The sequence below is a fragment of the Marmota marmota genome, unplaced genomic scaffold, assembly GCF_001458135.2.
Source record: "Marmota marmota marmota unplaced genomic scaffold, marMar, whole genome shotgun sequence".
NCBI classification, from domain to species: Eukaryota; Metazoa; Chordata; class Mammalia; order Rodentia; family Sciuridae; genus Marmota; species Marmota marmota.
Window position 1 is genome coordinate 40,447,562 of NW_026000005.1, and position 27,133 is coordinate 40,474,694.

Genomic DNA, 27,133 nt, shown 5'->3' on the forward strand with positions numbered 1-27,133 from the left:
GCTCTTGTGATATTTAATTTCAGATGTCAACCTGACTGGAGTAAAGGAGGAACTCTCAAATAGCTGGTAGTGTTATTTCTAGGTGTGTCTGTGAGGGTGTTTCCAGAAGAGATTGGCATTTGAATCAGTGTTCCGAGGAAGACCTTCCCTCACTCAATGTGGATGGGTATCATTCAACCAGTTGAAGGTGATAAAATTGATCAAATTATGTGCTTTTGTATATGAATATATCATAATCAAACCCACCATTCTGTATATTTAATATGCACCAATAAAAAGGAAAAAAAGGCAGAGGAAAGGCAAATTCACTCTTTGGAGCTAGGAGATCTTCTGACACTGCACATCAGCACCCCAGGTTCTTAGGTCTTCAGAATTTCACCATGGCTTCTCTGGTTCTCCTGTCTGCAGACTTGGACTGCACTATACCAGCTTTCTTGGTTCTCTAGCTTACAGATGGTAGATCACAGGACTCTCCAATTTCCATAATAAATCCCTCATGTACCTACCGTTATTGGTTCAGTTTCCTTGAAGAACCCTGTACAATATAGCATTTGAATAAATAATGAATGAGGGAATGGAGTATGTAGTTATTCTACTGCTAACACTATTACTATTCTAAGCAATTCAAAATAATATTACAGAATGGGAGAACACTGGAAAATCTAGTAAGACTGGCTCTAAAAGGCATTAGTTACAGTTTGCATGATTGCTAGAATATATGTGGCTTGAAGGAACCATCCAAGATAGCTTTTTGGCTTTTGTTTCTCAATAAGGAGAAATAAAACGTCTGGTTTGCTGAAGTATACATACTTCAATAGGTGCAGACAGCAACATTCAGTCCACTTTACCAATAAGAATTACAAATGGCAAATAGGTGGGAGTACTGAATGTGATGTTTTAATGTTTAGCTAGAATAACAAGTGGAACTCACCCTCTAAGAAGAGAAATAGACTAATATCTGTAAGTTTTGATAAGAAATGTTTCAAGCCATTTTGACTGAGATATGACTACACAAATCTTTAGGAAATTCATAAAAATGCCCACACAAATGGTAACAATTTTGACGTTTGAGTTAAACTTGGAAAAATCATCTCCAAAAAAACAAACAAAAATTATCATTTCAAAAAGCACACACTGCAGCTTATCACCCAAAACAAAGCATTCATTGTTGCCTCAGATTTCCAAAAGATATTAGTCCCCAGCAGTCTCTTTCTACCCTCTACAAAATCCCTGCCTTTGCTGAGGATGCTCGGCCAGAGCCCGAGCACGCTGCATGGTTAAGCTCAGAACTGGGATTATCCAAAGGTGACTCTAGTGATCTAGTGCCGAAGCAAGAACAGTGTTTCTTCTCAGGTTTAGAAGAAAAAGAAAAAAGTCCAGGGGCTCCGAATCTCCTGTTGTCTGCCTAATGCAAAGGCTTAGAAGAAGAAGCTGATGTATGTTTTTAAATGTGGTTTATTTTGCCGTATTTTCAAATAGCAAAGAAATGTCTATTTTTTTAACTACCCATAACACTTTATTTCTACTTTGTACAAAATACAAAAATGCAAATCTCAAGAGTACAGACCGTGGGGACAGGCACACTGCATGACAGCAACCTTGCTGAGCAAGACATTAGTTTTTAAACTTTAGTGAATACATGCATTATATAAAACAATAACAGCAACGACAACAAAAACACACAGAAGGCTAGAGATTCTGCTATTTCCACCCCCAAAATAATGCTTGCTATCAAGACTTTGGATGGAGGTGGGCTAAAAAGAATTAAAGAGGCAAATAATATTTTTTCCATAAAAAAGTAAAAGCTACCATAAAATCTTCTTTTTTTTTTCTTCTGTCACACTGATTAAATTTCTCCTGAAAAGTCACACATAAACAAAACAAAACAAAAAACCTTAAACCAGACAGACAGCAAATACTCAAGAGGGTTGTTAGCCTAGATAACCAATCAGTAGTTTAAAGAATCTTCCAGACGTTCCGAAGCCTTTCTATTCATTCCTCAGTACAGTGTTGTAGCCATCCTGCCCTTTCATCTCCACAACACCTCCCAAAACAGAAATGCTTGTTTGCATCATGGAGTCTGTGGCTAAGAACTAGTTTTGAAAAAGAAAGCAATGTACAAAAATATTCAACAGAACTATGACAACGTAGGAAAGGAGTCTTTTCTTCATAGCAAAGTAGTCTTTGCTCGCCTGGTTTCTTTTGCATTATTCTTCAGGGTTTGTTTATCTGTCCCATGAATAAGATAGCACCTAGGGAATTGAAAAGAAACAATAGACGAGTCTTATTTAAAAGAACAATCCTTAAAGTAGGACGGGATGCTGAAGATGCAGAGGGAAAAGGAAATACTTTGTTATTAAAATAACAGTACAATGTATTAGTGCCTGCTCTCTACTCTCCCCAAAGATGATCTCATACTTCATAATGGACTATGGAAAACGCTAAAGGCCAGAGTCAGGTTTGAACCCATGACTTGTGGGGCTAAGAGCTACTGGATGAACAATTCCCAGGTCATAATAGCAGGGCAGGCGTAAAGATCGAAAACACAAAGGTTCTGGCAAAATTTAGCTAATGCATTTATAAAAATATAGAAAAAAATCACTAGATGTCAAAAATGTCCCAATGGGATGTGGAGCCTCTTTGTAGGTCACACATCACCACAATAATCACTGCACCCCAACCTAAAATCCTGTGGGTATTTTAAGAACTCTGCCATACTCTGCAACCATGGCCTTGACTTTCCTACCTCGTTAATGTAGGTGGTTCTATTATTCCAAGTATTTGTGGTTGTGACACAGGAGAAACAGACGAAGGGCAATACTGCTGGACACAGCTATGGCTGAATTCGAACAGAGAACAATGGAAGAGGAGGTTCATTTACCTGTAGGATTATGTCGGATGAAAAACAGGAAAGGTCTGTCTACTATGAACCAGGGAGGCGATGACCTTGCAATCAGGATAGCAGCTATGGGAAGAAAAAGGAAATGGGTTATCAGCAGGAGGCCACAAGGCAGAGGGCTCAATGGACCCTCAGACACTGGGGTCTGAAGACACACTCATCTCCTACCCCACAGGCTGGCCGTGTTGTCACCGCCTCAACGGTCACCATTTATTGAACGTCTACCCTGGGTCAGGCCCTTTACATTCACCGTTACATTTGTTCTATAAAAGCATCCTCTTCTCTAATAAACCATCCTTACTCCTCATGGAGTTTACGAAAATTAAATGACATAAAACACAACAGCTCTTAGGACACTGAAGGCCACTACATGAACACCATTCACTGTTACTATTAGTTACTTTTTATTTATACCACCTGCCACGCTGCTGGCGCCCCCTGGGCCTTTTTAACCTAGTTACCTCTCTTCTGTACATGAAGGCCCAGCTCAACTCTCAACAGTTTTGTCTGTTGGCCCCTCATTTAGGTTTCCTCGCCTCAGGAATACAGGCCACCCATCTAGACCTCCTACCTCACACTGCTGCTCAACTCCTTAGGTGAACATCTGACTTCAGGCTCACGGCTCTCAGACCTGCTTACTCTGCCATGTTCACCACTGGTGGCTCTCACATCGCAAGCCCGTGACAAGGCCACGGGGAGGGTTGATTGAGGCAGAACCACCCCACACCTGCTGCAATGACTCAGTCCCCTTCCTTGGGCTCCCGGAAGCACTGATGGCTTTGCCTTAATGTTATAAAGGACACCTATAGTTATTCTGGGGCAAACCATTCCACCCATGGTTATGAAAATTAATAGTTAGCAGTTGTTATGGACTGAATTGTGTCCTCTTCAAATTCACACATGGAAGCCCCAACCCCCCTCCCCCCCGTGACTGTATTTGGAGACAGGGTCTTAAAGGAGATAATTAAGGACAAGCAGAGATCATAAGGGTCAGGCCCTAATTCAACAAGAATGGTATCCCTTCTAGAAAGGCGAGCGGGCCATGTTTGTGTGCATACAGAGAAGACCAGGTGAGCATGGTGACGAGGCACCATCCATAGGCCAAGGAGAGAGGCTCTGGGAGAAGCCCAACCTGCTAACACCTTGCTCCTGGACTTCCACCCTTCAGAGCTGTGAGAAAATAAATTTCTGTAGTATAAGCCCCTAGCTTGAGGCATTTGTTAGGGTAGCCTGAGCTGCTTGGTACAGCAGGATCTGGGAGGTGACAAAGGGCCCCTTAGTTGGCTTAATACCCTGCTGCTGCAGTCTTGAAATTCTTAAGACAGTTTGAAAAAGGGGCTCCATATTTTCATTTTCACCAGGGTCCCACAAATTGCATAATTGGTCCCAATAGTTACACTAGTTGGCAAAATTGGTAATAATTTTGGTGAAATTTAGATATCACAATCACCTAGAAAAGACAAAGATCATCTTAAAAATCTCAAGCTTCTTATTCAAGGTCTTCATTTGAAATGTTATTTTAAAGGAATAAAAAAAAAGTGTTTGAGAAGGGCAATTTATACTCTATTGTGAGTATAAATGGTACCAGAAATACTACCAGAAATATTCAGCCAGCATCAAGTGTAGCTCACTGTATGAGCTCACAGGTTTGGGCCAGATTTCTTTATCCAGTCTCATATGGACAACTGCAGGGGTGGAGGGTCAAGACTGTTCAGTCTTTTTNAGGCCCAGCTGGACAGCTGGCTGCCTAGGAGACTGCTGAGGTGAGGCCTGTGCGGGGCCTCTGCTTCCCTCCTGGGACCGGCCCTCTCGGGGCACCCAGCACTCACTTGTGGTTGCCGAAGCTTTGGTTCCATCTTCACTGACTTCAATTTTTGCTTTTTGTAAGACGTGGGAGACGTAGAGTTTCTCTGACCCTGTTTCCAGAAAATAAAATGGAATCAGCAACTGTTTGGTATGCAGGCCATCTATTTCATGGGAAAAGTAACCTCAGAGTCATGGCAAATTCCAGTTCTTAAAAACTGTCAGCAGTGACCTCAGGCAGTGCCAGAGACTGAGGGACCGTAAGTGGCTATGACTTGTCCTGAATTTCAATCTCTGCTGAGGGAACAACGCACTTCGAAGAGAGGCCCAGCCCCCGAGTGTTTTAGAGCCTCTAGTCTATTCAACTCCAATCACAAAGAATTTTATTAAAAAAATGAAAACAACAGGGCTTTAAAAAGGAAGCCTAGTAAGAAGCAAGACAATATTTTATCAGCATGTCAGACCCAGAAAGAATTTCAGGTGGTATTTACAGATGGGGAAACTGAGGCCCAGAGTGCTTCACCAGGGGAGTTCCACAGTCTCCAGAACAGGTACGCGGTGCTCAGTGGCCTGCAGCTGGGGTTGGTAACAAACTGATTTCTCACCAGTCAAGGGGAAAAATACCTAACCTGGCATACAGATAATGTTTCAGCCAAGGCTTTTCTTTGGAAGGGTTGCTATGTTCTAAATTTTAAAAGCAGAGAATGAACCATTCAAGCTCTAGAAAAAGTTACACACACTGGCAAATGAACCAAGCATGGGCTTAGCTGCTGTGGCAAAGTCAAGACCCATTTGAATTTATGTTATTAAAGATTAATGGGCAATAAAAGGCCAAAATACCTAATTAATATCTAATCAGAAGTCCTATTTTTGGGTAATAGAGGCAATGCACAAAGTGCTTCTCGGCTGTATAGAGACTGGAACTTGCCATGCACACGTGAAATGAGGGGACAAACGACACGCACCCATTTAAGTGATGAAGGTAAATAGCGTGATTTGGTGATATCAAAACAGTTTTAAGGCAACACATTTCCAATTCTAGACTGCTTCTCTCTGAACAGATCAAACCCAGTCTGTAACGTTTTATTCAATTTAAGAGTAAATTCTCAATTGTACGTACTTGTTATTTTTGCAAAATTTGACTTTGATGGATCAAACATGTCAGTAACGCCCAGAACTTTCAGTGGTTCCTTCAACTCCGTTTGTGCCATAGCTGTGAACCTACGTGAAAGCAGAAAGCAGGGGAGGGAGATCACAAGGCTTTAAATGGCACAGAATGATGGAATTGGTACACATTTATAAACCAGATTCTATTGACCGGTTGTGGTCCTGGGGATTGAACCGAGGGTCTCTCCCACTGAACTACAGCCCAGACTGTTTTATTTTGAGACAGAGTCTCCCTAAGTTGCCCAGGTTGGCCTCAAACTTGTGATCCTCCTGCCTCGGCCTCCCAAGTTGCTGGGATTACAGGCGTGTGTCACTGTGCCTGGAGTCTTTCTTTTAAAGTAGGATCTAAACACCAGTCTGAACTGTATCTTAACTTTTAATTCTAAATTTAAATACCAGGTGAGTATTGAAATTTAGCTCCTCTTTCACTCAGCTGACAAGTGAGCAGGACACACGAACAGCAAGTGTGGGGGACTCGCCCTCATGTGCAGCAGGCTCCCTGCTGACACTCAGGAAGCTCTTTCTCTTAAACCAAGGCAAGGGTTCAGCGGGATGACAAGTCTCTGGTACTCTAGATTATCTACAGTTCTTCCCCACATCCAACTAAAGAGCCACACCCTGGCACTGTAGGTACCACCTTCCTTACTGGGACTGGAGATGATCAAGAGAGGAGACAGATTCCCGATAAGACATGCTGGGATTCTGAAAACATCTCACTGTGGAAACGGGAGTAAGCATTAGGAGTAGGTGGCATCATACTGTATTTGGGTGTGAGTTTCCTGGATACTTGTGGCCAGTCTGGCTTGGGGACCATGCACATGTGAATGCCAGCTATTAAACCCATCATAGGAATGCTTTCCCACACCCGATCTCACCCTGAAAGAGCAGCAAGGGAAAGTGAGCAGAGTCCCAACACAGATGGGCATGAAGGCAGCTCTAAGGCTCACAATGCCACCATCGGATTCACTTGTATCAAGCTCTGCCTACTTGAAGGCTTATTTTGCAAAAGTAACAACAACAAAAAATTTGGGGAGGAATTCTAATAACTATTGTAAATTTATTACTCCTGTTACTTAGCTGGTAACAGAAGAATCAAAAGCTGCTACTCTCCACTACCACCAAGGACTGGGTAGTCAGACACTCTGGATAGTGGGAGAATGATAATGTCTAAAAACTCATGGGAAGGACAGACACTCACCCCCTCCTTCACAGGTATGGACAAGGCATTGTCTGAACTGTCAGAAATTAGGATTCATATAGAATTTGGGATCACTTTTCCCCTCAAGTCACAAAGCTCAAATCCCATATATATTTTACTTTTAAGGTATAAGAGAAAAATTGCCTTAATGCTAATATAAGAATTCTGCCTGTGTAGATTCTAAAACATTTTATTTACCAGCTAGTGTGTGGGCTGTGGTCATTAGTAACTTCTAGTTAAAACTTAAGAAACAACTAAAATGATGCTCCTTATCAAAATCCATGGAACTCTCTTAATTGATTAAGTTCTAAGTCTTCAATTTTGTGACTATTTCAACAAAGTTGACACAGGTGCATTAAGACAGCTGTAAATCATAATCGAGAGCTTTTATACAGCCTTTGTATTTTCATACCTACATTTTCTCAATGCTCTAATAATTAGCCTATTACTCTTCCCAAAAGAATAGAACCCTAAAAACATATTTACTACAAAAGTTGCATAAATGGTATTATTTATTGCTCTAAGTTTTTATAGATGTCTCATACCTGGGACGATGGGGCTTAATAGGTTAAATGTCATTGCATTTTCATCTATATTATGATAATATGCATATGTTTCTCAATTTTTTTTCCAACCAAATGAAACATGAAAAGTTGTTACAGAGTCATGAAGAACTTGTGCTCCTGTGGAGGAGGTTTGGAGACCAAGGCTGCCATCTCTCCTTTCTTATTATCATTATCCTACCACACAAGAAGCACCAAAATTGAAAGAAAGCTTCCAGAAAAGCTCGGCCTTGTATTCCCACCATGCTGTTTCTGCAAAATGAAACAGGCTCCATGATGTGCCATATTTTAGCCTCATGCTGTCTGGTATCTGATGTAATAGGTACTGACGGGACAATCCCAGGTTTTCCTGTAGGGAAGGGCCACTTACTTGGGCAGGACCACCTGGACCCTCTTGGGCACCATCATGCTCATCCAGCTGTTTACGGTCTTGGTGCTGATGTGGGGGATGATGGCCGACAGTGGGGTGGAACTCTCGGTTGGCAGGGCAATCAGCATGCTGATGCTTTCCCCGTGGTAGGGCAGTTCTATGAAGTTGTACCATAAGTCACCAGGGGTGCTTGTAGACCCTAAAGAAATCAGAGGCAGGTTCAGTATATCTTCAATGACTTCTGAAGGGGCATGAGTGATTGCTGGTCACCAGGGGAGCCCTGGAGGGAAGATAGCAATTCCCCTGGAGAACCTCCCTTTACCAGAAGTAGCTTCCCCAGAAGGACAAAGGTAAGGTCAATGATTTCTTCCTTCCCTGGTGCAGAATCCTTTTTTCAGTCTAGACAGAACGCCTTTGGGCACCACTGACCTTACTTCAATTCTGTTGAGTAGACTTTAACTAGATCATTAGGCACTCAGAATACAGTGCTTTACAAGAAGTTGACCTTTACATGAATAAAAGAATGGATCTGTCTACCTTAGAATCATTTTTTTCATTCAGTTTTTTTAAACATAAATTGCATTGTGTATAATTAAGGTATACAACATGATGTTATGGGATACATATGGAGGGCAAAATAATTACAATAGTGAGACAAATGAACATAGCATCTCACATTTGCTTTTTTTTTTTTTTTAAAGAGAGAGGAGGTATTATGCATTTTTGTGACAAGAACAGCTAAAATCTATTCATTTAGCAGGAATCCCATATACGTACAATTGTATTATCTATGCTCCTTACTTTGGGTAAACGTTTATGTGTGTATGAAAAGAATAGAGAGGAGAAACAGCTTCTATCGTTTAGGGCCCACTCTGCCTGGCCTACACCGACCACTTGGACAGACATAGAGCGTGGAGCCTCCAGGAGGTGGACACAGCTGGCCCTATTTTACTGGAGGAGGTCACAGTGAGAGAAGTTTAACAGTCTGCCTTATTTCGCTACCATGACTCCCTTCTCACTACGCACCTCTCCAGGAACTACCACCAGGGTTTTTAGATATTTTAGGGTACTTACACCTCCTAAGAAAATCTCAAGAATGATTTAAACCAGCATTTCTCAAAATATTGTCTAGAGCATACACTATCTGCAAGCTGCTCTATAGACACATATTGATATTCCACATTGTAGTAAGTTTGGGAAGTACACAAGCAAGTCTTCTTATAGATGCAGAATCTATACCAGTACTGTGAAGGCTGAGGCATTTCACAGCCGAGAAAAGCATTTAACCCTATCTATCCCCATATTTCCCAGGCTAATTTGACCCTAGGACCTCTTAATTCCAAGTAAAACGTTAAAAATATTTAGCAAGTGATATGGTTTCACTGTTTCCCCTGAAAGTCACAGGTTAGAAACTTAATCTGCAAATTCGTATGTATATGGTATTAGGAGGAGGGGCCTTAGGGAGGTAATTGGGACCAGATGAGCTCCAGTGAGTGGGGTCCCCATACTGGTATAAAGGCTTTATAAGAAGCCATAAGAAAAGGAAAAGTGTCCTGAGCTAGCATGCTTGCTTATCTCACCCTGTGATGCCTGTCGCCATGTTATGATGCAGCAAGAAGGCCCTCACCAGATTCTGACAGATGCCAGCACCATGCTGCTGGACTTTCCAGCTTGCAGAACATCAAGCCAAACAAACCTCTATTCTTCATCAATTACCCAGTCTTAGATAGTTTGTTATAGCAACAATAAGAACAAAAGGCTAAGATGGCTACTAAGCAGCAAAACTGAGCTTGGTGGAAAAGAGCCACACCATTCTGTGATCTTGGAGTTGCAGAAGTTCCAAACAGGCAATTATTTATTTAGACATAGTGATTACTCTCTAAATCAGGTACCACCTCCTTCGGGACATATGAGACCGTATTAAATTGTATTTATTATCTAATTTATTTTTTAGCCAGTTATGTAAAATAAACTTACATGCTATTTTTTCCTCCTCTGATTTTTGCCATTAAGCCTTTAAATTCTAAACTAATTGTAATGCATCCATTTAGGAGTCAGAATTGAATGTGCTATGGGTATGAATATCAATAGAAAGTCTGTGTGTTTCAAGCCTCTCCACAAAATATGAAAAGTGCTCTTAGCATTCTGTGCTAAAACTTCATTGTTAAATACATGTGTGCAATTAAAAAAAAAAAAACAAAACATAATCACAGAGGGTGCCAGCTTGCCACCCAGTTCATGGCAAGAGGCCCAGGAAGGCTACTAACCAACCCTCGGAGAAAGTTTTCCATAGAGCATGCCAGAGAATTCAATTAAATATTTAAATCAGTCATGTATTGAAAAGAGTTACACAAACTTAACTACATGAATGGGACACTAGTGTTTCCAGATTTATGGTGGATTTCTGAAGTGTTTCATTAGGCACATCAAGCTTTTAAGAACTCTGGTCTTGGTGCCGTTATCGGGACTGCCTCCTTGTGTACAGAATGGAGATGTCAGGATGCTACAGTCTGTGCCTCCCAAAGGGCATGGCTATTAAATAAGAAAACAGCTGAGGCCCTGGGCAGGCCTGGCCCAGGGTCTGTGCCCAGTGAATTTTGGCTCCTGCTCTTCCAAATGATCTTGAGGGACAACACAATTATGAAAGAATAAAAAGGTGGGTTTTCCTTCACTAGTTTCTCTGGACTTTCCTCTGGAGAAGCCCCCTGCCATCAATGCACTGGAGATGGGGAACTTCAGCAGCCAGGTCTGAGAGGGACCAGTCCAGGGAGAGAGAAAAAGGCACAAGGAGAGAAAGAGAGTGATCTTTGTTACAGAACAAATGCTTTTAGCCATAAAATATGATAAAACAGTGAAGCTACTAGAATATTGATGCTCTAAGGTGACATTACAGCTGCTCCTCTGGGAAGAAGACGTGGGCCATCAGCAGGGTTGCCTGGTCTCTCCTGGTCCCACGTGCTGCATAGCCTGGGGGCCGTCCAGGAACCCAGCACCACCCGCCTCAGCTCAGGATGCTGTCAAGTCACCCCAGCCTGGCTACCTGAGATCAAAGTTAGCACTCTTCATCTTCATTTCCAGTCTGTGCAATAAAATGGTCTCAATAGAAACTGCAAAGTCAAGAAAAATGAGGGAAAAAAAAAAAAAAGATCACTTCCTAACAAATCTCTTAATCCTAGAAGAAAACTTCAGTCCTATTTTGGCAGAGCTAATTTTTAGAAACTGTGAAATCTGATAAGTAGTTAATAAATTATTGTTCCAGGACATAACATAAGGACTTGGAGGCATTAATTGTTTTTAGAAATATTTACTGCTCTGCTAAGAAGGATGGAGGCTATGAATAATGAAAGAGCATGGCGTACCTGAGGTGGGGAGATGACACTCCTGTCCACAGACTAAGCCATCCTTGACTGGCTGCCACCACTGATTATCAATACTGATAACTGTTCTGCACCCAGCGCTCACATCTGCGTGACGAATGACCTCCTCCAGGTTCTACTTCTGCTTCTGACCACAGTATCTGACCAACATCAGATGCTCCACCCACATCCATGCTTGGCTTCAGGTGGCAGCTTGAGGAGTTGAGAGAGAAATCAATACCTCCCCTCTCCTTCTGTCTGGTCACCACAGCAGCCTTTACAGCAGATCCTGGAACCCAAATTCAGGACTCCCTCCACAGCATACCAGCTCTGAGACTTTGGCAAGAGATCCTTAGCTCCAGTCTTAGTTTATTTGTCTGTAAAATGCTGTGATAATGCCTTACATGAAAATGGAATGAGATAATACATACAGAGTACTCAGCACAGGCTGGCACATGGCCAAAACTTCCAGGAGAAGTTTGCTCACTTCTTCGATGTTAGGTCACTGCTTATTCTGACCACAGAATCAATGCACAGAGGGTTATCACACCTGCTACCTTGGAACTCGACTCCCGAGCAGGAAGGTGGCTGGGAGCTGGGATCAGGGCGTGGAGCTGCTTGTGGACCCAGAGCTTCTTCCTCTAAAGTGCCCACTCCTGCTCCCTGCGCCTCAACACTTGGTAACTACACCAGGGGTTCTTCAATGACAATGTCTGCAGTGTATACAATGGGAAGCAGGTTCACTCACTCTGAAAAGAACAGACAAGCCTTTTCTTTTAGATGAATGGTGATCAACCAAACTTTTTATGGGAAACATAATAAGTAAACTAGTCAAGTACTGCAAGTATGTGGAGATTTGGGAATTCCAGTTCTCCTGGAAAGCCCTCTATAATACTCTTATTCCCACTTTAAGTCCTACAAGGGAAGACATGACTAAACTCATTGAAATGTTAAGAACTCTTCTCAGCCTTAAAATCAAAGAGACTATTTTAAATATTCAGTACCAGGAAAGCTTTATAAATGAAAGTCCCTCTAATTTCCTTATACCAAAAGTGACTATGGATTTCCTGAGCTCTTGAAAAACTTTGGTAGAAATGAAATTAAAACCAAAACAAAAAAATAGATTGACTACATATAGCTATGGACATTATGGACTGGAGTCCAAGAGGAGTTTGGAGAAATGACGGGGTGGGGGAGGGGAGTGTGTGCGCTTCAGCAACTGGGTGAGCACAGGAGCCATTTGCTGCTGAGGAACCTCAGAGGGAAACCAGATGGGCAAGAAGGGGAATATCATCAATAGGGGCCAAGTAGAGAAGTAAGATGTCAGACAGGTGTGAGCTGCAAACCTGGAAGAGAAAGACAAGCTGCAAATGAAAGTCTGATTTTTTTTGTGTGTGTGGTCTTTTACAGAATAAAGTTCCTAGTATCTAAATCATAACCATAAAGACAAAAAAGTAACAACTTTGACTCAGCAATCTGCATTCAAGCAAACTGCCTTTAGAAGTACTAATGTAAGTATCTAGAAACTGATGTATAAGAATATTTATTGCAGTGCTGTTCATTATAGGAAAAAAGTAAATGGCCATCCATAGGACATTAAGGCAAGCTGATGATGGAATACTACCCAGCTGGTAAAATCACCTAAAGCCTCAAGAAAAAGTTTTCCATAATATTCTTGCTAAGGAAAAAATCAGATTATGGAATAGAAATTACATTTTAATCCTATATATGCACAAAAGCTTCATAAATACTTTATATATCTATAGAAAAAAATATCAAATGATATACCTAGCATTAGTAGGGGTCTTATCCTAGGAAATGTGACTATAGGGGAATTTTTCCTTTCTGCTTTCCATACTGTTTATTTGATCTTGCAGTGAGTGTGAAATACACTTCTACTGAAAAAGATTTTAAAGTTTCCATTTTCTAAATATCCTTGAAGTGCTTACACTTTACGGGGCATTAAGTCAGAAGGATTTCTCTCCTCTTTAATTTTGTACCCTCTCTCCTTAATGTTAGCCAGTGAATCTTCTCAGATGTCCTGATGACAATGGAAGGAAGGAACTTAAGGTAAACTGGATGGCCAAGCTTCAGCAAAGTGATCAAGGACAGCAAGGATTGGCTGAGGTCCAGGAACACCTGGCAGGTGGCACCGAAGTCCTTGTGAGCATGGGACCAGAGCCCACTGCTGACGCTGGCAGAGGGAGGAGACAGCAGAGGGGCTGGCGTGAGTGGCCTGCCGTCGAGGAACCACAGGCTGCATGGGCACACCACAGCCTCTGTGCTCCACCCGCCCGGTCAGGACAAGCCTGCCTGCCTGTCATGGCGAAAGTCCCTCTGGTGGCAGGGCGAGAGCCAGGCCACACAGGACACCCTGGTGCCCTGCAGCATGGCCCAAGAAAGCAGCTGGGTCTAGTTCCACACTACTCAGTAAACTCCCAACGGCACAGAGAGGCTGGTGAGGAGGACACGGGAGGCGCTTTCCTGTGTGTGTGTGTGTGTGTGTGTGTGTGTGAGAGAGAGCAAGGAGGAGAGGCCCAGACTCAGTTCTGGCTCAGAGCAGACCAGTCAGGGACAGGAAACAGAAAGACACCAGACAGGGTCATTTCAGCAGACTTTAAAGACAGCATTACTTACAAAGCAGGGGCAGGATAGAGAAGCTGTTAGAGATGGCACCCTACACAGCACACAGTGGGCACCACTGCCAGCCTTAGGGCAGTGACCCAGAAAGACTGCCTGGGCACCCCCTTGTCAGGACAGATCTTCAGTGGAGCAAGGTGTAGTGCTGCAGGAACAGGGCTGGGAAGTCAAGGCCCCAAACCCTCTCCTTCCTTCACCCCATCTAGCCAGCAGCTCCCCACTAGCCAACGCCACAGGAAGCCAGAGGGCAAAGGAGTCCACTGAAGCAGACTTGTGGGGCAGAGAAGGGAGGGCACGCGTCAGGGGAGGCCGAGGGAAGACAGGAGCACACACACTGTGGTTCTGTCGAGTGGCATAACTGATGGTAAGAATACATTTATTTATCATTTTCTATAATACACACACATTTTCTTGAACAAATCAGTTCTTAATTGAAAAGCTACCCTGAGGTGTTCCTCTCTAGGTGCAGGCCATTTACTTAAAAAAAGTTATATTTCTATAAAAGCAAACATTTGAATCTTGCACACATATGCCTAAAAATCCTTGCACATTAATCTTGGAATACTGGCTTGTTTTTCAGCAACAACAATAACAACAACAAAAAAAAAACATACTAATGAGAACACCTCACTTTTAATTTTTAATAGAATGCAGAGTATGTACAAAAGATGACCTAAAATAAAACTGCTGAGTCTGGGGGTAGCATCAGTGTTTCAATGAAGTCTTCTCAGGCAGCATGGCCCTGGTCTGGAAGCTCAATGTGACCTGAAAGTGGAAATCATTTTCAAGCAAAAGGAACCACTTACAGTACAGAGAGTCTAAAGACTAGGTATGGAGCCAGCTATCCCTGGGTATTATCCTAAAGAATGAAGTCATCACTCATCTGATAGGAAAAGACATCCACAGACTGAAGGTGAAAGATTGGGAAAAATCACACCACTCACATGGACTACGGAAGCAAGCAGGAATTTCCATCCTTGAATCAAAAAAAGTAGAATTGAAGCCAAAGTTAATCAAAAGGAATAAAGAAGGACATTTCATACTGCTCAAGGGAACCATACACCAACAAAACATAACAATTATAAATAGATATGCCCTAAACAATGGAGCATCTGTGTTCATCAAACAAATTCTTCTCAAGGTCAATAGTCAGATTGACCACAAAACAATAATCTTGGGTAATTTTAATACAACTCTGTCACCACTGGATAGATATTCCAAACAAAAACTGAACAAAGAAACTATAGAACTCAATAATACAATCAATAACTTATATTTAACTGACATATATAGAATATTTCATCCTTCAAAAAGAAGCAAATACACTTTCTTCTCAGTAGCACATGGATCCTTCTCTAAAACAGACCATATAATATGCCACAAAGCAACTCTCAGCAAATACAAAAAAGTAGGGATACTACCCTGCATTTTAACAGATCATAATGGAATGAAATTAGAAATCAATGACAAAATAAAAAATAAAAATTACTCCAACACCCGGAGGCTAAATAATGTGTTACTGAATAAACAGTGGGTTGCAAAAGACATCAAGGAGAAGATTAAAAAATTCTTAAAGGTAAATAAGAACACTGACACAACATATAGAAATCTCTGGGATACTATGAAGGCAGTACTAAGAGGAAAGTTCATTGCATAGAGTTCATTCCTTAAAAAAGAAAAAAAGTCAACAAATAAATGAACTCAAAAAGCTAAAAACAAACAAACAAACAAATAACCCAGTCAATAAGTAGGCCAAGGACCTGAACAGACACTTCTCAGAAGATGATATACTATCAACAAATATATGAAAAAATGTTCATCATCTCTAGCAATTAGAGAAATGCAAATTAAAACTACTCCAAGATTTCATATCACTCCAATTAGAATAGCAGCTATTAAGAATACAAACAATAATAAGTGTTGGCGAGAAAGTGGGGAAAAGGCACACTCATACACTGCTGGTGACACTGCAAATTGGCGCAGTCAACATGGAAAGCAGTATGGAGATTCCTTGGAAAACTGGGAATGGAACCACCATTTGACCCAGCTATCCCTCTCCTTGATCTATACCCAAAGGACTTAAAAATAGCACACTACAGGGACACAGGCACATTAATGTTTGCAGCAGTACAATTCACAACAGCTAAATTGTGGAACCAACCTAGATGCCCTTCAGTAGATGAATGGACTGAAAAAAAATGTGGTATATACACACAAAGGAATATTACTCAGCAATAAAAGAGAATAAAATCATGGCATTTGCAGGTAAATGGATGGATATGGAGAAGATAATGCTAAGTGAAGTTATCCATTCACCCCCCAAAAATGCCGAATGTTTTCTCTGATATAAGGAGGCTGATTCACAGTGAGGTTGGGAGAGGGATCATGGAAGGGAGGAATAGACGGATTCTAGATAGGACAAAGGGGTGGAAGGGAAAGGGAGGGGGCATGGGGTTAGAAATAATGGTGGAATGAGATGGCCATCATTATCCAAAGTACATGTATAAAGACACCAATGGTGTGAATACACTTTGTACACAGAGATATAAAAAATTGTGCTCTCTCTATATGAGTTGCAATGTATTCCACTGTCATATATAACAAATAAGAATAAAAAATTAAAAAAAGAATTAAGTCATCATACTACAGTATTACATGTTTACAGTAGCACAATTCACAATAGCCAAACTATGAAACCAGCCTAGGTGTCCATCAACGGATGAATGGATAAAGAAAATGTGGTATATATACATAATAGAGTTTTATTAAGCCACAAGGAAGAATGAAATTATGTTGCTTTCAGGGAAATAAATGGAATTTGAGACCATTATGTTAACTGAAATAAGCCAAACTCAGAAGGTCAAGGGTCATGTGTTTTCTCTCATATGTGGAAGCTACAGAGAAAAATGGAAATAAAGGGGAAGGATTACATGAAAATAGGAGACTAGTAGAGTAGAGAGGGCAAACCAGGAGGAGGAAGAAGGGAGGTACCGGGGAACAAAACTGGCCAAATTATGTGGTGTGCATGCATGAATATGTAACGATGAATCCCACTAATATCTATAATTATAAAGCATCAATAATTTTTTAAAAGGAGGCATTTATTATGTTCAGCTGCTTAGTACAATACTTTCCCATGGGGGTTTTAAGAACACATTGTACTTAAAACACACATTTTTAAAAAACATTTATTGACTAAAACAATTTGGCATTTTTTTTCCCCTAGAAGCTTAACTGATAATGAATGATCAATAGGAAAAGTAAAGTAGACTGAGGCCCCATGAACCACTCCTTAACTTCAATCTGAATCAGGCTGCTGGCAAAATGTCTGGCTGTTTGGAGTTGATGCATCCTGAACATGAGAAAGTAACACTTAGGATCCCCACATCAGGTGTACCCTACAGCTACAACGTCTACCTTGTAGAAGAAAAACAAAGATCTTATCAGATCAAGAGTGCTTCAGTGAACAAGAAGTAGAAACCACGACCCTTGGGTACCTACCTCTGACTTGGGTACAATGGCAGACATCAGTGATTATATTTCCCCTGTTAAACTGATAACTGCACATTAAAAGAAATTTCAAATTCCAATAAAAAATTATTTGAAATCCTACCACTGTGAACATCCTTCAAGACATCTCTCTACAGACATGAAGATTTGCAAAGTAGTTTAAATAAGGTTCATCAGCATTTGCTGCTTCATAGCTTGTTTTCTGAAATCAAACATATATTGTACAATCTTTTTTATTTATGTAAATCTAAATCTAATTATCACAATACTCCATTATCCTCAGAGCATCAGTTCTGGGATTCCCAAGGACAACAAAATCCACAAATGCTCAAGTCCTTTATATAAATCCATGAAGTACTACACACATCTTCCTATCCACTTCAAATCATTTCTAGCTTATAATGCTTAATATGATGAAAAGGTTATATAAATAGTTGTGATACTTCCTGTTTTGTTCAGGGAATAATCACAAGTAAAAATATCAACACATGCAATTTTTAAAAATATTTTCAATGTGAGATTGATAGAATCTGAAGATACGGAATGTCAGATATGAGGGTTGATAGCCGACTTCTACTTATTTGCTAGAGGGTGATTATCTTCCCTGGAGTGGGGAGCTGGGACAAGCATCAACCCCAACACCATACAAGCTCAGGAGGCCCTCTTCCCAGCATCCCTGGGTTTTACCAATCCTAATTTTTTATTGATATGTTAAATTAAAAATAAACTTAATTTTTACCTTCACTTTTAACTTAGAAATGTAAGACTGCCAACGACTTGATAATCCTTGCATGTGTTTAGTGCCCATTTATCCCTATTTCATGAATTATCCTTTCATCTTTTTCAATCAAAAACCCTACACATTATGTATTAATACAAAATCTTTGTGCACAATACAATGATTTACCATGCGATTTTAAAAATCCCAAGTTTTAGCACCCTACGCTACCCCCTACTTTTTAAAAAGTAAAACTTAAGATTTGCTCCTGAATAAGTTAAAGCACTCCAGAGCTTCCTGCCTCCAGCATGTTTTAGGACGGGTGTCACCCAGCAAGAACTTACCAGTCCGGAACACGGAGAGCTGGGCCAGCATTGGCACTTGGTGGGATTTCCCGTCTGCTGTCACGAATGTTCGCTTCTTGGTGTTCTCAGGTTGAAACCGCGATTTCCACAAACCCTTAAAATACACTGCGTTGACGAGGACCATTTTGGTGAGCATGCCATCAATCAGATCTGGGGACAGCAGGCTGTCGATCATGCCTGTGAAGTCCAAGAGCAAACAGGCAGAAACCTCAGGACTGGTGGCCATTGTGAGGGCAAATGGCTGTTGATTAGGTGGAACTATAAGCCAATGGATTTTTAAAGGACTTTAAAGACAATTGTTCAAACACCCTTTTATATGTTCTAATCTTTTTCTCACCCAATTTACTATGTTCAAGGAGAGTTTAAAACAAGTTAAAAATCCAAGACTGGAAAAGAATGTGGAGATCCCTTAGTTAAAAGAAACCAAACTTTAAATTGAGAAATTACAGCTAATTTCCTCTAACCTCCCTGGTTTAGAATAGTTTACTCATTCAAATAAACTCTATTTGGTTAATCTTCCCCATTTTTACTGATTTTTAACAGACACAATGACTGTTGGTGAGAGTCCTTGGTCCCCACAAGAGAAGTGGTTTTGTGTTGCTTTGTTTTTTTCCTCACTGGGTTGATTCAACACCCGAAAAATAAATACTTCAGCCCATGCAGAGTTACAAGGAGGAGAAGCACTTGATTTCTGTCAAGATTTCTGAAATTTTTAGAATCCCTGGTTATCATAGGCCTCATAATTACATAAAAAAAGAGCTAAAATTGATTGGCATTTGCAGGTAAATGGTTGGAGCTGGAGAACATAATGCAAAGGGAAGTAAGCCAATCTAAAAAACCAAATGCCAAATGTCTTCTGTGATATAAAGAGGCTGATTCATAGTGGGGTTGGGAGGGGGAGCATGGGAAAATTAGATGAATTTTAGATAGGGTAAAGGGGAGGACGGGGAAGGGAGGGGGCAAGGGGTAAAAACGATTGTGGAATGAGATGGACATAATTACCCAAAGTATATGTAGAAGACATTAATGGTGTGAATATACTTAGTATACAACCAGAGATATGCAAAAATTGTGCTCTATATGTGTAATATGAATTGTAATGCATCCTGCTGTCATATATAACAAATTAGAATAAAAGTTAAAAAAAAAACCCCTAACCTTAAAAAAAAAAAAAAAAAGCTAAAATTGAACAATAGTTTCTCCATGTATACGTCAGGCATTGAACTAGGTCCCGACTAGTCATCGAGCCAGTCTCTATGACCTCCTAACTTTGAAAGACGATGCTGTGCATGAGATGTCAGGGATTGTCTGTCTTATTTGCATCAGGAGTGAAAACAGCTTCCCAACAATGCTCACGAGGCTCTTCTCGAGGGAGATTGTGGCTGAAGCTTGTCTTTTGTTTTCTTTTCCTTTTTATTCTGGTATTAGGGACCAAACGTGCTAGGCAAATGTTCTACTTTCTATCTCTGAGTCCCAAGCCTTTTTATTTTGAGACAGGATCTTACTGACTTGCTGAGGCTGTCCTTGAACTTGCAATCCTCCTGCCTCAGTCTCCTGAATAGCTGGGGTTACAGGTATGTGCCACCACACCTGGCTGGGTCTTCATTTAGGCTATTTTGGCTTGGTCTTTGAATATTTGAATATTCAGTTCTCTCTCTCTCTCTCTCTCTCTCTCTCTCTCTCTCTCTCTCTGTGTGTGTACATGTGCACACTATTAAAATTAGTTCATTGAAATTTTTTGCTCAATAAAGCAATGCATGACACAGATGTGAGACATAATTCTTCTAGTGGTGACAATAAAATAAACAGCTTCTGAAGAAGCCATGCCACTAACTCAGCAGACAGCATTAAACCCTTTTAACTGAAGCTTAAGGGGATCCTGGGCACAAGAAGCAAACTTTTCAATGAGCCATGGCAAATGGCACGGGTGACATTTCTATTCTACAACAGCCTGCTTGCAGCTCCTAACTGCCACAAGGGGGCGGCAATGCCACCTTCACTTGGGACCAGAAAGGAACAGTAAGCTATCAACAGGCATCATTCAATTCAGGACAAGGCTGGGCAGGCACTGTCCAGGGGGAAGAGGCATCAAGGGTCGAGGTCTGCTCCTCCAACAGTGAGCTCCTCAGACTTCGTTCCCAGCATAGTGATGTTGTTTCTTGCCTTTGATGGGAACATCACCCTGTATAGTCCCTACTGAAAGATGTAGCCCCACGATCCTCTCTGTTTACAAGCCTCCCATGACCCTCCTCTCTACCTCCTGTGAGATGCCTCTTCCCTCAACCTTCCATAAAGCCCAAGGCTTAGCACCATAACACCATTTCAACTGCCTCCCTCCCCAGCTAAAGTGAACTGCACTAGAGCGAGCACACTGCCACTCATTTCACCAGACCTGCGAGCAGCACGCACGCAGCGCTCCAAAGTGTCTGAGGAAGCCTCCTCAGCCCTTTTTTGCGGAAATAAATAATGCCTACAATTTCCACTTTTAGGATCATTACATAATAAAGAGGCAGAAAGCAATAAATGGGAAAAGAAAGGCTAAGGGGAAAAAAGGTAAAAGAAGCACAGTATGGAGGCAAGAAGGCACCTGGGACCTGCCATCAGTAACTGCCACAAATGTGTGTCCATCATCCAGCTGGCCATCATCCTGGGATACCCACCCAGCTACCGGGTGCCAGGGCACTCTTATATAAGAGACCAAAATATGATCCCTGCCCTCAAAGAGCTGTGGCTGAGACAGAGGTGGGCTGGCATAAACGACTTGGTAAAGCACCAAGCTGCTATTTTACAAACACCTTAGAGTAGTGGTTCTGAGGACTGTGAGGGCAAACGCAAGGGATTCTGAACCAATCAGCAGGGACAAAGACGGATGGGGTCCTCGAGGAAGCACTACTTGAAATAACAAAGAGCTCACACATACTGGACAATTCCTAAGTACTGGGCCTCTGCCAAATGCTTCGTATGTATTACTCATGGCCTCATGACAATCTTTATGCCATATTATTACTCTCATAGTTATCACTATTGCATTTCCATTTTACAGAGGTGAATGCTGAGGCACAGGGAGGTCAAGTCACTTGCCCAAGGTTACATAGCTAGTAAGTGGCAGAACCGAGCTTCAAACTCAGAACCTCTTTTTCTAACTATTATGCCACTCACATGAAGGCAGAATTGAGCTGGCGTCGATGTAGGGAAGCAGGATAGAAAACATCCCAGGCTGCTGGATGCATGTGTGGGTCTGAGAAGGGACACAGGGTGAGAAGCAAGGGGACCAAGAGGAGCCCCCGTGGCTGGCACACGGGTTACCTGGAGAAACTGAGACTGCAGGGTCCGACAGGTCAGACCCAACACGAGTACAGCCAAGTGCCTGCGTGTTTGACTGTCTCTCTCTGCAAGGAAGAAACTAGCATCTCCTTGGGATGAACTCCTCAATCTTCCAGTTTTGGAAACTTGTGGGAGCATCTTTGGTTGCGTGGCCAGTAGCCAGAGAAGCTGCACGCTCTGCAGTGTTCAAGAGTCTCACATGATGAAGAACTGCCCTGCTCCTTGCATGATTTTCAAGTACCCACCCAGTATCTGTGTTAGTCAGAAGCCTGCTTAGAATCATTTGAGCCCAGAACCTCACTTTTTGCATGTAAACCCAAGTTACTCATCCACAGAAATAGATTTGTATGAGTGTATTCTGTAGACTTTTAACACACACCGAGTTTGCCAGAAATGTGACTACGAGGCAAATAAAAATCAAAAGGAGCCTATGCTTTGTTTTGTTTTGAAATTTATCAAGCATTTTGCATAATTATAGAAAAAATTGCATCAGCAATGGTAATAACAGGGCTCAGGGCTTTTGAGTCACCAGTACAGTACAGCCATCTCAGCCTGCAGCTGACAGTTCACAATTACTTTAAGAATATGGTATTTTGTTATGTCTTCAGGTATAGTTACACCCAAGAGTTTATCCATGAACCACATATATTAATTACTTTTATTCTCCCTTGTTTTTATGGTTTGACATTATCTTCTTTTTTTCTTTTTTTAATTGGTATATGTGGGCAGAGGGTATATTTTCCTATGAAATTCATTTTAGGATATTAAACAGAATATTAAAAATACTTGAAAACCACCAGGTGGCACACTAACATAATTTAATATTGCCATCCTGCAGATAAAGAGGAGGGCCAGGTTGGTGTAATGACATCACATAATCATCAGCCAGAGACAGGGTCAGGGACCAGTTCTGAGAGCACCTGCTGCTGGCTGGCTATCTTTCTTTCCAGCTCCACAAACTCTAGGGCCCAGAAACACCACTGAGCACGTGTTGCTGGCCTCCTGAGCCAGTCATGGTTTCAGGAAAACAGAATGGACTGCACAGTGACTGAGGAGGGATCTACCAAAACCACCAGGGCTTGACTTGCCCTGAGCATTCTTCTTCACTGTTCACCAGCTCCTCCAAGGGTTCTCCCACCTCCCATAGGTAAGCAGGTGATGGGCTGCTAGTGCCTCCCTCAGAGATTCTGACTCGGTCAGCCGGGTCCAGGGTTCTGCATTCTAAACATGCACCAGGTCATTCTGATGCGCAGGCCCCAGGACTGTGCTTTGAGAAACATGCCCTGAAGGCTGTGCTTTCCCTCGGTTTTGTCCTTGGGCTTCTCCCTGGGGAGTCTCTTAGCTACCACTCTTCTGCCTGTTCTGTGACCACAGGTGCCCAAATCTGCACTCCTAGCCTTAGGGAAGCTAACATCCTCTGTTGTTCTAGCCCACAGCTCCTCCTAAACATCTCCACATGCACCTCCAGTTTACGGACCAATAGGTTTAAAACACTGGTGGTGGCATCTCCTCCCTCTAATGAAGTAGAGACTCCTAAATAAGTGATCATCGTGAGAGATGGAAAGGGCTGTAATGGGGAGTTTGTTAACATATAATCATAGGCCAGGATAACCTGAGGGGGCATCCAGGGTCAGGGGATGGAACAAGCAGGCAGCTAGAGGTGAAGTGGCAAACCACGCCAAGGATGAACGGGATGTCCCAGGCAAGGGGACAACAGCAGCAAAAGCAGGAAGGACAATTCAGAAAACCGTTGAAACAGACAAGGGCCTGTGGGCAAGGACTGCAGAGGAGACACAGCCACAGGGAGAGGTGAAGGGCTGAGAGGTGAAGGGCTGAGCGCTGCCCCTGCCCCGACTCCAGGCAGGTAGCCCCCAGGGGCTTCCCAGCTGGGCATTTCTCTACAAATTGGAGTCCACCTCACCCCTCCACTCGGAATGCAAAGTCACACAAGACACTGTGGCCACTCACCCCGGGTCTCGTTTTTAACCCACATGTTGATGGAATCACTGGTGGACACTGGGTCCTCAAAGTTCATACTCTGCACTTCACACTGAAACACGTCTCTGTTCCTTGTAACAAAGGGCAGTTCCATTTTAAAGCCATTCTTGACAAACATGGCATTTGCCACTGTCACAATGTCTTTATTCTTCTTGGACACGATGGCCTTGTTGATCTTCTTTAGCATTTTACCAACTCCTAAAGGAAAAAAACGGAAAGCAGAAATATTTACGAAAGCATTAAGAAAAGCTTTTGTATCACAGCAAACAAATATAGGCGAGCAGGAGCAGCAAGTCTCCTGTTTTCTCAGGGGACTGTTTCTTAAGGGGGCTGGAGTTCAATGACAAAAGTTCTTAAAAATCAGCTGCACTCCTGTATCAAAGCGGACGTGCTCAGCTACTCTCAGCACCTTTCCAGGGTGGACCTACGCTCTCCTGGTGGCCATTGAGGGCACCAGGTCCTTATGAATGCTGGCATGCTCCTCTATAGCCACGTGGGGATCCAAAAAGGGAACTTCCAATTCACTCTGTCTCTTGTCTACAAATTGTAAGTGCTACTTCCTTTCTTGCCAAGGATTTAACAATGTGATTTTTTTTTTCTTTTGGGAGAAAAAAAAGATGAATAAACATAAGCATTAGAAAGACTATTAAAAATTGCCATGTGCCACCAACCAGAACAATGTGATTTTTCCCTGATATCAAGCTCAAAAAGTAAAGACATTAATTTTATGGCAACATAAGCTTTATTTTACATGAGCCATTCATACATGCTCCGTTTAGTTTTAGAGCACAAAAAAGAAAAAAATAAGTTATAAGGATGAGATGTTGTTTCTACAGAGAGCTTGAATTTCAGATTCTTCTTCAACACCTGGTGTCTTTTCAAAATGACAGTGTCCTAGAATAACCTGCCAGTCACCTTGACAGTCTTCCAAAGGGCTGACTTGTCACTCTAAATGGATGTGTCCTTCAGACCCCTTCAACAAGAGCAGGGCATGGTTGTCCCATGGTCCACAAAGGGGCTTTCAATACACACGGGTCTTTCTGATACCTCTCCTGACCCCCTCCACCATCCTGTGGGCTAGGCCCATTTTACAAGCGAGGGAGCAATGGGCTGCAGTGGCTGAAGTCACTTCCAAGGCCAAGTGCCAGCTTGCTTTGATGCAGGCCCCTTCCACAAGGCCTGACATAGCCCATTAAGAAAAGACCAGGGCAGATCTTCCGCCACTGTCCCAGACCTGCCTCCTTCCCCAATGGGAGTGTTACCACTGAGCACCCAGGGACCAGGTCTCCAGGACCAAAATGACCTGCATTCTGAAGTCACCATCCTCATGTGACTGGTAGCAATTCTGGAGGAAGAATGGGTGGGGATGGATTTGGTGGCCAACAGGACAATATTATGAAAACCTCAGAAATAATGACTTCAAATTCATGTGGCTGAGCATTAAAACAAAAAACAAGAACCTATTGCCGTTCTGGAGATGTCCTGGCTGGCAGGGCCTGGATCACAGTAGGAAAAGCCATAAATCTTTGCAGCGACTCACAATGAAGTTATAAATCACCCAGTTTCTGAACATCCAAGAAGGGGGTGGAACAGTGTGTTCTAAGAATTCATCCCTTCCTTGTTTCCAACAGGTGAACAAACTGCAACTCAGACAGAAGTTTCACGCTGTGATAATGGAGCAGGGCAGCTAAACCTTTGGTCCTGGAGGCCCTGGAGGAGGCCACACTGAGAACCAGGCCAGTGGGCGCGGAGAGTGAGGCACTCAGAAACACGGATCCCTGCCCCTCTCCTCTTACTCTCCCTGCCAAAGGCATCAAGGTGGGGATGATTCTTAGAACTGAGTGGCTTGCAGGGGTAGGAAATGGCTTTCAGGTAGGAAGATTTCCTTGATTTCCAATGAAACAACTAAGGCCCAGATGTGAAATGTGACTTGTAGGTGTAGGATGACTTTGAAGAACACCTAAACTAAAGGAGACACCATGCCAGGGACACAAGCTGGCATGGTGCAATTAAACAGGTAATTAAAAATGGGGTTTTTCTCTTGATAAAACTAAACCTCATTCATGGATCCTTAATTTGAAAAAAATATTTTTAGGTTTTTATTATAGAGTTAAGTAGTTTTAAAACAATGGAAAAGCGACATCCCATGCACCCTTCACCCAGTTTTCCCAATGGTCATATCAAAAAGTTGCCCACGGTCCAGTCCACAGAGCTCATTCTGATGTCACTCATTATTCATGCATGCACGTGTATGGCTCTGGGTAACTTTATCACCTGGGCAGGTTCCTGGGACGTTCCCACAGTTGACACACAGAAGAGCTCCAGACCTGGAGGCTCCTGGTGCTGCCCTCTGCCACCTCCCCTCTTGTCATGCTTTACAAGTATGTTTAGGACTCAACTCATTTTAGCTGTGTCCACCGTGCAAGTGGCCGAGACTGGAGGTGGGAACTGAGAGACCTAGTGGCTGATACAAAGCCACACCAAAAGAGGCTAGTCCCCCTGACTCCCAGCTCCTGAGCATCTTCTCTGCAGAAGAGGCTGACCCTGGGCCCCGGCTGGCAGCAGCATAACCTCTCGGATGCTCTGCTTCTCAGGGCTATAGCAAAGACCCCACAGTGTCCCTCCTAACGCAGGTCTCCTGCAGGCCTCGCTGGGGAGCACAGAAGGCATACGCACCATTCACGCCGTATCTCATCATCATGGTGAGCTGCTTCTTCGTCTTGCCATCAGCTCCCAGCTGCAGCATTCCCAGTACAGATGCGATCCCATGGGGGGAGACAATGATATTGTCATGAGGCCGTGATTTGATGATCTGATTGAAAACTTGGATCCCTATGTTCGAGCTTAGTTCCTCGAGAGGCAGAGGGTTGAACAGGGAGCACACAAAGGGCAAAGTCACTGTGGTCAAGAGGAAGAAGGGAAAATGCCAATTCATGGTTCCTTCCAGCAAGGACGGCCTAAAAAAAAAAATCAGATAAAAAATATTTACATTATACTCAAATGAACACAAAGGGAGGACTACTTTGTAGACAAGGAGGTATGATTTACTGTACTCAGTGTAATTAAATGCCACGCAAGACAGAACAGTTCAGATTAATTAAATCAGCCTTAAATACACAGAGCTTAGGCAGATGGGCAGAGACAGTTGGCAAACTTCTATTTGCTGGATTCCCATCAGGTACCAGGCACTGTCATCATATCATTATGTAATTCTTGCAACCA

At 42.4% G+C, this 27,133-nt stretch overlaps 1 protein-coding gene across 1 annotated transcript; it reads right to left on the minus strand.

Moving 5' to 3' along the window:
* Nucleotides 1-1,439: 1,439 nt before the first annotated feature.
* Nucleotides 1,440-26,898, minus strand: Serpine2 (serpin family E member 2). The gene is made up of 8 exons (XM_015481460.2): nt 26,588-26,898; nt 23,882-24,109; nt 18,569-18,766; nt 8,001-8,199; nt 5,823-5,923; nt 4,729-4,815; nt 2,882-2,965; nt 1,440-2,252 (listed from the first exon to the last, which is right to left on the minus strand). The coding sequence occupies exons 1-8, from the start codon at nt 26,844-26,846 to the stop codon at nt 2,215-2,217; spliced, it is 1,194 nt and encodes a 397-aa protein (XP_015336946.1). The 5' UTR covers nt 26,847-26,898; the 3' UTR covers nt 1,440-2,214.
* Between the last annotated feature and the right edge of the window lie 235 nt (nt 26,899-27,133).